Source organism: Bombyx mori, chromosome 20 (assembly GCF_030269925.1).
Source record: "Bombyx mori chromosome 20, ASM3026992v2".
NCBI lineage: Eukaryota > Metazoa > Arthropoda > Insecta > Lepidoptera > Bombycidae > Bombyx > Bombyx mori.
The window spans coordinates 7,935,715-7,948,106 of NC_085126.1; the positions used below are offsets into that span (position 1 = coordinate 7,935,715).

Genomic DNA, 12,392 nt, shown 5'->3' on the forward strand with positions numbered 1-12,392 from the left:
TTATTCTGTGCCGCCTTGTACATCAATATTACGCGCTTGATCATTATTTGTTGCGATGTTATTTTAAAACTGCGATATCTATAAATAATCACTGATCGGAACCCAGTAGTTTAAATTAACTATAATAGTAAGTGATATCGGTCATATAGGGGCAGTACTATCTGTCACGGACAGAGTTCCGTGCACCCACCGCAATAGGGACAGTACTAATCGTCAAAGACAGCGTTCCATATCCAATACTGTGCAGTACTGACTGTCGAAGTGACTGTGACAGTGGTCCGTACACCAAGACGCATCCGCTCAAATGCGTGCAGAGCTTTTTTTATGATTCAAAGATTACCGGTGACCCGGAGGCGTTTCCAGTTTCACCAGGACAGGCGGACGAGCAAAGGCTCAGCCAGGAGGGGTGGGATTTGCTAACAACTGCCCGAGCGCTTCCGAAGGAGACCTAACAACTCAAGAGCAATTGCTTCGCAAATGAATCTACTACCGGATCGGAATCGCGACCCGCTGAGAAGATTCGACGAGAAACTCAGCGGGCTGATGCATGGGTTAGGTTGCACGTCGAACTCTTCGTCGAGTTCGATGAGAACGGTTACCGAGGTCCCTAAGCCTGCTCCTAGAGCTGAAGATGTCTAATGCAAAAGTTATTGGATCTGATGGATCCATAAGGACGTGTCTAGGGCGTCGACGGTGACTGGCTCCTGCGTGATCAGGATTCGGGGAGTAGTCAGCGGCGGCAACGATAAGGCGATTATCATGGCGCATAGCCTTATCGAAGTACCGATCCGACGCTGACTTCATGTATTTCCGGATTGATTCGAGGCCCAGGTCTTTGTGTAGGTCAACGTTTCTCACGAACCACGGAGCCTCGACGGCTAGCCTGCAAAAGTGGGATTGTAGGGATTGGAGGGTATCTATGTGCGTGCGGGCCGCGTGAGCGAACACCACACTCGCGTAAGTCATGACGGGCCTTATGCAAGTTTTGTAAAGAGTCACTTTGTTCCGAAGGGATATTATACTGCCCTTACAGATCATGGGATAGAGTCTGCCAAGACTAAACGCAGCACGGTCGCGGACTGTTTTTATATGCAGGCGGAAGCGTTTAGAGCACTCCGCGCAACGGCTTATAGGTATAGAACTAATTCCCTATCCGACGATACCGCAATCGTGTGGCCATCTCTCGGAAATCCTGCTGCGTTTCGTGTAGCTACCAAACTGATGACCGTCTCAGACTTCCTTTAGCTACCAAACTAATGACCGTCTCTGACATATATTTTTGTATATCAAAATTCTTTTTCTCACCTGAAAAGCCAAGATGCCATAAGCGATAAGGAAGTCAGGAGCATGCGGCTGATACTCCAGTATGGTGCCTGTGCTCACAGGGCTAACGTCGTCCTGGATGATGCACGTCCAAGTGGATACCGCCACGGTGGTCACTATGAACACTGACGTCAGAGCGAGAGGCCTAAAACAGAGTTTCACTTGTCACTTCCCTACAAAATCATAAAATATAATATGGTGTCTTCCCAATGTATCCAATTGCTTGGGGTCTGTTTATCGGAAAATATATAAATTGGGGTATTTACAGATATAATAGTAATAATAATAGCAATCGGGGAAAGGTCACATGCGGTCTCCAGTTTCCAAACTAGGATTCTCTGTATAGTGGGAGTCCTTGGGAAGATACTGATATACATACTATGTATTTAATATAGAAACACCCAGATTTCCCCTTGCTCTAGCTGCCCAGGAGACCCAGGCAAGGTGTAGTGCTGAAAGACAAAACTGAATGCAATGTTACTGACGATGATATCGGAGAGACAGTGGGCAAGAAAAATAAAGAAAACTGACCCCACCATAATGTCGACCGAATAGCTAGGAAGAGAGAAATTAAACACCCAAACAAAGAGCAAACGAACCAGAATGTTTCCCCGACGTGGATTGTATTCGAACCCACGACTCCAGGACCGGGAATCAGGATGACTAATCACTACACCATCGAAATAGTGCTTACTTTATAAGGGATTACGTTCGACCGAATAGACCGAATAGACGCTTTTGAAATGTGGTGTTGGATAAAAATGCTACAGGTTCCGTGGACCGCCTTTCGCACCAACGTGTCTATTCTGAGAGAGCTTCATATCAAAGCCAGACTGTCCACTATATGCCTTCGTAGGGTGCTGGAATTCTTCGGACATATTGCTCGTAAAGAGGGTCACAATCTTGAACAGCTGATGGTGACAGGAAGGGTAGATGGCAAACGTCCCAGAGGACGCAGTCCCACGAGATGGTCGGACCAAGTACGATCTTCTCTGAGCATCAATTTCCATAATGCCCTTCATGAAGCAAAGGATCGCGGCAGATGGAGGGAAGTCGTATGGGAGAAACTGATGCAGCGGGGGAGTCTCGACCCTCAGTAATGAGGAAAACGACGCGAGGACGTTCGACTCAACAGTGCAGGAATTACGTTGTGAATTAAAGAATGTAATCCGTTAAGCTTATGAATTAGCGTAATAAATCTCGTTGGTTTGAAGGAATATTTAAGGAGAATTATATTTAAAACTAGCTGACCAGGCAGACTTCGTAGTACCTCAATCGATAAATAAAAGACCTAAAATTTTGTATAAAATAAAGTTAAAACAAACAAACGGAATCCGTCCGACGGGGGACACGTCAAAGGAAAAACAAAATTGTTATTTTCATTTAATCCCGAGCCTTTTCATATTTATCTACCTTTTAAACCTTCTCTGGACTTCCACAAATAATTCAAGACCAAAATGAGCCAAATCGGTCCTGCAGTTCTCGAGTTTTAGCGAGACTAACGAACAGCAATTCATTTTTATATATATAGTGTTAAGATTTTATGTGGAAGAATAAGCAGACTGTTATTTATCACAAACTATATTATAAAAACTTTACTAGGACACAATCTTCATAAGATGAGAATGTAACCATAGTAACCAGTTAACATTACTAGTGCGGGACACGCAGATAGTGCTGTACCTCAACATATAGATTTTATTTAAGGAATAAAGAAATTATTTGCTTCTGAATTCTGAATTAATGGGTGACACAGGCAGTTTTTTTTTAGAGGAAAATCCTAGACCTAAAAAGATATATATCTGAAATGGAAACTTACTTCATATCCTTGGGTGAGCCGAGCCACATTATGGGACAGAGCAGTAAGGCTAAAACTAACATCCAAATGCAATATGTTACGCCAACGTTACCACCGGAGATCTTCCACCAGAATATCTGCAGGCTCTGGGCGGCTACGACAATAAGAAATACATATATATAAATAAAAATTATATTAATAAAGTGAATTATCTTATACCTTTAAACGAGCAATTCTTGTTTATATATAATATGAAACTCGGAAACGGCTCCAACGATTTTCATAAAATTTAGTATACAGGGGATTTCAGGGGCGATAAATCAATCTAGCTACGATTTATTTTCAGAATATAATAATATAATATAATAATTTCTTAATGAGGGCAACTAACCAAGATGGCGTTATCAAAAAAAAAAACCGAGCAAAGCTCGGTCATCATCTAGTATTAATAAAGTGAATAATAATTAACATGCGAAGATTCAAACTTAAAGTTCTACTGGTGGTATAAAGTAAGGCATGAGACCCTAATGAATTCAGAGGGTGACGGAACTCTGGCCAAAGATTTGTTGTACTAAAGCTGGGAGTATTAACATGCGTATAGTTTCGTTTACATGGGAACTATCGATAATAAATGTAAATAAAAATCTTTATTGTCTAAAACTCTGTAGTTTTCTAAAAATGTTTTTATCTTGAATGTCTTTCAGTGAAGTCTGTCAGTCAGTAAAAATAAAGCTCAGTTTGTTTAAAATATTAATTTTATTAGATTAAGAGGCTTTAAATGTACTTTTCTTATGTATACAAATAAATAAAATTGGAGTGTCTCTTTGTAATATTGAAATAACTGCTTTTTACTACATGCATTTTACTACATGGTATATAGTACATACACCAAACTAACATTTTTTACAATTTTTGTCCGTCTGTATGTTTGTCTGTCTGTCTGTTTGTTCCGGCTAATCTCTGGAACGGCTGGACCGATTTTGACGAGACTTTCACTCATAGGTAGCTGATGATATGAGTTACTTTTTTTTAGACTAGCTTCGCCCCGCGGCGTCATCTGCCAAACGACAATAATCGCGAGTAACATCGCGGGACTCGGCTATCAATAATAAAATTTAATGTTTCCTAAGCGAAACGAGGGCGGATCACTAGTTATACACATAACAGAAAACGCAATTAAGCTTTTTATTTTTTATTGATTCCGAAGTATCCAATATCATTATAAAATAAAAATCCTTTAGAAAACTAAAGGGCTTTAGACAATAAAGTTTTTTCTTGACTTAAATAATAATAATAATCAATAAATCACGCACGTTCATCCAAATTAGGATTCCCTGTGTTATGGGTATCAAAGACTGACCTATAATGCACTCGACGTATCGTGAGATGCTGTTATACCGGTGTCCAAATGGGTAAGGCAGGTACAATTTTTTTAAAATAAAATACGGTCTTACGTCTTCACGTATGACTTCCACGATGAAGGAAGCAAATCACGCGATTTAAAAAAAAACTCGTATGATGATAGCATGTGATTAAGAGATGAATAGAAATGGTAGTGCAAGGTAGAGGGGGAAGAGGTCGAGAGAAGAAGACATGGATGGAGTGTGTGAATGACGATATGAAAGAGAGTAGAGTGAGCGTTGAGATGACGGCTGATAGAAGAGAATGGAAGAAAAAAATTACCTGTCCCGACCCCACCTAGTGGGATAAAGTGGAGAAAACGAAGAAGAAAACAATCTCTATGCTAGCATGAATAGATTCCTGCCTAGATCAGCTACAAAATAGTCGCGCGCTCCATATTATTAAAATACAGGCCTTATCCAATACGATTAAGGGAACCCCATACTCTATCAGCAAATCTATCTAAAAGCCATTTGCTACAGATACGTATTATGCTTTTATCGTTAGAATAATGATTATTTAATCATCACTTAGTTAAAAACACTGATTAGGTTAAACTTGTTTCAAAGTGTCATCAGCATCGGCGACCTTTTTAAAATACGTCATGTGCAAATATTCAGTTTTAAAGTTATGCGTTCAGAATCAATAGTCCACAGAGTAAATACATTACGGTGAGCTAAAAATCGAATACTAGATAAGTTAGTTTCAAAATAATCCGGTCATCGTTCTCGTCGAACCCGTCGCTTGCGACGAAGGGCTCGACGAGTAAATTAGCCCGCAGACACAACCCACTGAGTTTCTCGCCGGATCTTCTCAGTGGGTCGCGTTTCCGATCCGGTGGTAGATTATACAAAGCACGGCTCTTGCTAGGGTTCGTGTTAGCAACGTCATCAGGTTTGAGCCCCGTGAGCTCACCTACTAGTTAAGGCGACGCTGATATAGCCTCTCAAGGCTATCAGCTTAGGTAGGAAGAAAAAAAAATTATAATAATAATAATATGTTTAAACATATTATTATATGTTTAAACATATTATTATTTTTTAGACTAGCTTCTTAAGAGTTTTTTCGGCCTTTACAGTCGTAGACGTAATTAGAGCTATTAAATAAAATACATATCTACTCTAGCGCACAAGAACCACCATCCCGTCTATATATTCCTATTAGCTATGCCCGCGGCTTTCGTGACCTATGCAAGTGTAGTGTTCGCTCACGCGGCCCGTACACGCATTAGCTCTCTCCAGGTTTTCCAATCCAGGATCCAGGTTTACAGAAAAAAAACTCATTTTAAAATGTTCAGGAAAAAACTGTATTCTGAACTTTACTCTTGTAAAAATGTTTTATGTTGCTATGGAAAAGGAGAGAAATGCGTGATCGAACGTGGCGAATTGTAAGACTAATGATGTATTAACAATTTGAGGTCACTGACCCAGGGGGTTTTTTTTTTCAATCTTAGGAGATTTAAATGAAATAAGGAGATGCTTGATAAAAATGTAATACTTTTTTTTATTAAAATCTAATAAATGCATTTCACCCTTTATTGGGATGTCTTGCGCGTCAACTGTTCCGTGTATAGGTTACCTGAGCGACAAAGCTCACGAGCTATCCGGTGCTCAATGATTACCGCAGCCCATAGACATCAGCAATGTAAAATGCCGCCACCCATCTCGAGACCAGTGTGCTTAGTGCGAGTTTTTTAACGTTCTCGATAGCGTAAAAGTTAACTCATATTTGTATGGAATGGGATCGTTTGCCTGCGTTTGCCGCTTGCCGCTAGGGGCGCTGTTCCAACTGCATACAAAATTGGGTTAACTTTTACGTTCTCTAAGCGCGCTGTAAGTCTGAGTTTTAAAGTACATCGCACGTACAAGATGCCTATCCGTGCGTCGCCAGTCTAAACAATAAAACAAATAAATTCAAATTGCCGTTGGGATATCTAAGCTGAGGGCTTAAATAAAAACTTATTAGATAGCGTGGAGCGGTGGCCTCAGCTGACGAACTGAATGTTTTTTAAACTATGTAACTCGTTTCACGTTTGCATAAAAAAACCAGAATTACAAGGTTAATGTTGCTTTGAATCAATACATCTTCGTTTTTTTTTTCAGTAAGCCAATCGGTTTGCGATTTCGTAAATGCCGGCTTTGAGTTGCTAAATTCGTTTCTTTGAAGTATGAAACGTGAAACGGAGCGAAATAAAATGAAGTTTCTTTACCTGAAATAGGTCGTGGGATAAAATCGAATGAGGTATTACTGGTTTATTACTGGTGGTAGGACCTCTTGTGAGTCTGCACGGGTAGGTTACACCTCCCCGCCTATTTCTGCCGTGAAGCAGTAATGCGTTTCGGCTTGAAGGGCGGGGCAGCCGTTGTAACTACACTTGAGACCTTAGAACTTATATCTCTTATATGGGTGGCGCATTTAAGTTATATATGTCTATGGGCTCCAGTAACCACTTAACACCAGGTGGGCTGTGAGCTCGTCCATCCATCTAAGCAATAAAAATAAAATAAAATAAAAGATAAGATAAAAAATAACGTCTATAAGCCGAGTTCGACTATTTTTCCCCCTAGATATTGGTTACTTGAATTAATGAAGCTTGAATTAATAATCAATATTATAAATTTCCTTCAATTTATTCTTCTTGATCACGAGTATATACCAAAAATCCGCCTAAATTCTGGGATATGCGGACGCACTCGGCGTGGTAGGAAGATGCCTGCTTCCCCCGGAGGGGTTAGGGGTTGCATATCGTACTCTTCAAAAATTCGCCGCCAAAGCTGTCCATTTCATATGACTAAAATTAAGTAGGTAAGCAAGATCTAATTTAGGAAATGAATATTGGCAATGACACCTTTGCTAGCGTCAAGGAATTTGAATACCTTTGACCCTTGGTAAGTGATAAGAACGATATCTTCAGAAATAAGGCGGAGAGTAATGGCCGATAGCATGCTAATCTCTCCTATTTAATAAGCCTAAAACTTATTTTATGTTAAACCTTTAGTAAGGTTGTAACCTTAGTAACTTTAGTAAGGTTGTACCTTAAGTAAGGACCATAGGTGGTCCATACTCATTTACTCTCCTGGAGGTTGGGTGCTGAGTTAAAAGCCCGAAAATTCCTTATTAGATATTGAGCTTTTCTGTAAAAGCCCTATGGTCCATACTCAATTACGCTCCTGAAGGTTGAGTACTGAGTTAAAAGCCCGAAGATTCCTTATTAGATTTTGAGCTTTTATGTTAAGCCCTATGGTCCATACTCATTTGCTGTCTTGAAGGTTGGGTACTGAGTTAAAAGCCCGAAAATTCCTTATTAGATTTTGAGCTTTTATGTTAAACATTATGGTCCATACTCATTTGCTGTCTTGAAGGTTGGGTACTGAGTTAAAAGCCCGAAAATTCCTTATTAGATTTTGAGCTTTTATATTAAACCCTACTATGGTCCATACTCATTTACGCTCCTAAAGGTTGGGTACTGAGTTAAAAGCCTGAAAATTCCTTATTAGATTCTGAGCTTTTATGTTAAACCCTATGGTCCATACTCATTTGCTGTCTTGAAGGTTGGGTACTGAGTTAAAAGCCCGAAAATTCCTTATTAGATTTTGAGCTTTTATATTAAACCCTACTATGGTCCATACTCATTTACGCTCCTGAAGGTTGGGTTCTGAGTTAAAAGCCTGAAAATTCCTAGATTTTGAGATTTTATGTTAAGCCCTATGGTCCATACTCGTTTGCTGTCTTGAAGGTTGGGTACTGAGTTAAAAGCCCGAAAATTCCTTATTAGATTTTGAGCTTTTATATTAAACCCTATGGTCCATACTCATTTGCTGTTTTGAAGGTTGGGTACTGAGTTAAAAGCCCGAAAATTCCTTATTAGATTTTAAGTATAAAATACTTAAGCGCATCTTCGGAGCTGGGAAGGAAGATGACAGATGGCGAACCCGTTATAGCCATGAGCTATTATTAAATAAACGATGAGCGAAAGGTCATTAGGACCATAGAGGCCTGCAATGGGTTGGGCACGTGATATTATTGAACAAGGCCAGAGTACCCACCTTCTCGGAGGCCCTTTTTTTTCTTTTTATTTTCTTACCTATTCTAGTAACCTCGAGGGGTTATTCTAGATTCGCCGAATTAGTAAGTGAAGCTCACGGGGCTCAAACCTGATGACGTTGCTAACACGAGCCCTAGCAAGAGCCGTGCTACGCAGAATCTACCACCGGATCGGAAACGCGACCCACTGAGAAGATCCGGCGAGAAACTCAGTGGGCAAAGCTCAAGTGGTTGGACGGCGTCAAACTGGACACCGAGAACTTTAGGGTGTGAGGTGGAGAAAGATTTAGCCGCGAATAGATTGGACTGGAGAGATTTACTGGATCAGGCTAGGTCTCAACCACGGCTGTAATGCCTCAGATGAAGAAACAGGTGAGATAAGAAAACTGCTTCTCAGTTTGAAGGGTATTATTGAAAGTTCGACCTCATGTCTCAAGGTGGGTGACGGCATTCACGTTTTGGTGTCTATGTCTCCTCATCTACAGCAACGAAACAGCTGTGATGCATGAAATTATCCGGTTAATAATGCAAATGACATTGTGAATAACACCGGCGATAATAAATTAAATGTTTAGGCTATGAGTGTTAATAAGGAAACTAGAATTCAAAAGCTTGTCTTCCTCACGTTGTAATAGTTAAATATGAAATAGATTTTGGAGTTATTCCATATGATTTTATTGAATTTAATTCATAGATTTCATTAAATACACCTAAGTCGGTTGTAGGCAACTCGGAGAAAGAAAGAAAGATAAGAAAGAAAGAAATCTTTTACTCACTAAGCAAATTTCGTTAAGAAAATGAGTTATTATATAAGTTAAAAGCAGCGAGTATGTTTTGTCATTATTTGACATGCGTATTTTAGTGCCGTACAAGATATTATAATATTATATCATTTACATTCATCCATAATTCAACTAATAATAAAAAAATCCATTTATTTTTAATGTCGTCCCTAAGAAAATCATTTATGTGATAATCATTTTCGCTAATAAGATTATCTTTGAGTTTTTTCTCAAAATGAAATCGTCTAGGTCTCTTTTCTCTGGTAGTTTATTAAATATCCTTACCTAGTATACTGTTAGTCTTTAATGTAGTTTTGGTTTTTGGAAAACATAGTTTATCGTCGCGTCGATTTCTATTTGCCACATTAGATATCTTTTTTTTTTTTTATTGCTTAGATGGGTGGACGAGCTCACAGCCCACCTGATGTTAAGTGGTTACTGGAGCCCATAGACATCTACAACGTAAATGCGCCACCCACCTTGAGATATAAGTTGTAAGGTCTCAGTATAGTTACAACGGCTGCCCCACCCTTCAAACCGAAACGCATTACTGCTTCACGGCAGAAATAGGCGGGGCGGTGGTACCTACCCGCGCGGACTCACAAGAGGTCCTACCACCAGTAATTACGCAAATAATAATTTTGCGAGTTTCACTTTTATTACACGATGTTATTCCTTCACCGTGGAAGTCAATCGTGAACATTTGTTGAGTACGTATTTCATTAGAAAAATTGGTACCCGCCTGCAGGATTCCAACACCGGGGCATCGCTTCAACACGAATGCACCGGACGTCTTATCTTTTAGGCCACGACGACTTCAATCTTGGTGAATCTATTGGGACAAGTTTTAACAAAAGATGCAACTTCGTATATAACTTCGGAATCTAAGTAAAACTAGTGATAGCCTTTTTCGATTAAAAACAGATTTTGCCAATTGTGATACAAAAAAAACTTACCTAATATTTAATAATTTTCTTTATAAATTTTCACTTTATAAATCTATTCTTAGATAGATAAAATTTAAACCATTGTCTGAGGTCTTTTTTACTGTAATCCCGAAAAATTCTGATAGTTATAAAAAAACCTATTTTTTTTATCATCTTCAAAGTAAAATTCCGTGTGCACGTTTTAGATTGAATTGAAACTAAAATTGTAAGGTGAGTCACGTGACCAAGAAACTATTTTGTTTGATTTGCTGTTTCAAAACTTCACCAAGAAACCGATTGCTATCACGAACATCAACTTAATCTTCATACCTAAAAATATATTTTTAGATATACCTACGTCAAACATGTCAAGTTTTTTTTTTCTTTTAGTTCAATGCTACCTTCGATCAACAATACTAACTAGATTTCGGGTCGGTGCATAAAATCCGTCTCGTCAAATAACAGCGCACTTGAAATGTGAGCTCTTATTTTGTTTAGTTCACTTCAAACACAGCCAATGTCAACCCGTCTCACAATACCGCAGTATGTATTTAAAAGTTGCAAAAATTAGGCCCGAAAAAGCAATTTAACGGCCGGAGTATCTTACTTTCGGTAAGTACATGAAGTATAAACTATATTTTAAGCTTTAAACTTATAAATAATATTAAATTTTGAACAAAATTACCGATTTTTAACCACCGCTACAAATGTTGGCCAAGGCTCGGCCAACACATGGACAAATTTTTGCTTAACAGAACAGTAAATGCATGGAGTAGATTTGTGTTGTAATAATTTTTTAAAATTTGTTAGCAGTACTTCAAAATTAGTTGGTTAAAATTGTTTAATGCTGCTTTTGTGTCTGTTTGTTGGACTCTCATTAGATACTTAGCTTTCCATTTTTATTTTAGCTTTCCTAGCAATCACGTGTGCAGAATGGATCTCGATTGTCGCCAGAGAAACAAGAGATGACTTTTATAAGCCAGCTAAGATCTCCGCTCATTGACACTGGACATCTTTGCCTTCCGTGCTCACGGCTACTGAAACGTGGCCGAAACATTGTAATAAAAATACCACGCTTGAAACCGTTTAAACGTTGTTTTATTATGTGCACCGGTCGCGAAAACTTAAAAATATATATTACACAAAAACGTAACGCTAATAAAATAATAAGAAATGTATAGATACTAACAAACATACATTTCCAAAACATAAAAAGTAAACAACTAAACTTTTACTTTAATTCATTAATAAATTATTTTAGTGTTCAGCGCGACTCCCTTACTTCCTGTAGTAAACAGAAATCGGCATTTCAAAAAGCAAAAATAAATAAAGCAAAACGATGTTAGTTCTCGGAGCAATTAAGGGAAAAGTTACTTTATTTGTTGCCTCTTAAGATTGATTTAACATAAAAAATTGTTTAAAATATGTCTTTTTATTGGTAAGTGACAGGAGTAATTTATTGCTTTGCTCGTTTTATGTGACGAATAATCGTAAGTATTAGATAATATTTTAGAGATTTGTGACTTTATTACTAGGTGCCATAGTTGTAATTAGTTTGAACGTAAAAGTGTTTCAAAACTTTTTTCTCCGTTTGTTAGTAAACGAATGTAGCTATATAAGTATATATTCACGCGGACAGTGTTTGCTTTAATTTTGTACGTATCCCTTTATCTAGTTACTATTGTTGATCGAAGAATGCTACGAATAAATATATTATTTATTCGGTTATTCGGTATATAGGTTCAATGGCAATTATAAATGCTGAATTTTAATGAGTTCTAAGTTCCATGCGATCGTAACATAAAAATGAAGGATTCTTGATCAATAAAGAATAATAATAATAATATAAATAATAGAATATGAATTTAATCAAAACATCCTAGGTCGGGTCGCGTTTCATTTCGATCGTTTCATTGATTCAATTCAAGGTCAGTGGAATTGTATTGTGTGACTTTTTTTCCTACCTATGCTGATAGCCTTGAGAGGTTATTTCAGCTTCTCCTTGACGTGTAGGTGAGCTCACGGGGCTCAAATCGGGAGTGTTGCTAACACTGGCCTTAGCAAGAGCAGTGCTTCGCAAAATCTACCACCGGATCGGAAACGCGACCCACTGAGAAG

At 38.5% G+C, this 12,392-nt stretch overlaps 1 protein-coding gene and 1 long non-coding RNA gene across 2 annotated transcripts in view; one reads left to right on the forward strand and one right to left on the reverse strand.

Annotated features, from left to right (window-relative positions):
- LOC101739027 (probable sodium-coupled neutral amino acid transporter 6) overlaps positions 1-12,392 on the reverse strand; it is a 40,785-nt gene that overhangs the window by 7,507 nt on the left and 20,886 nt on the right. The window contains exons 5-6 of the mRNA XM_004927212.4: positions 3,143-3,275; positions 1,306-1,468 (exon numbers count right to left, since the gene is read on the reverse strand). Coding sequence (XP_004927269.2) covers positions 1,306-1,468; positions 3,143-3,275 — 296 coding nt within the window. The remainder of the gene's footprint in view (positions 1-1,305; positions 1,469-3,142; positions 3,276-12,392) is intronic.
- On the forward strand, positions 10,311-11,365 carry LOC134200773 (uncharacterized). Its single transcript, XR_009975824.1, has 2 exons — positions 10,311-10,886; positions 11,183-11,365. It is a non-coding gene; the product is annotated as an uncharacterized LOC134200773 (long non-coding RNA).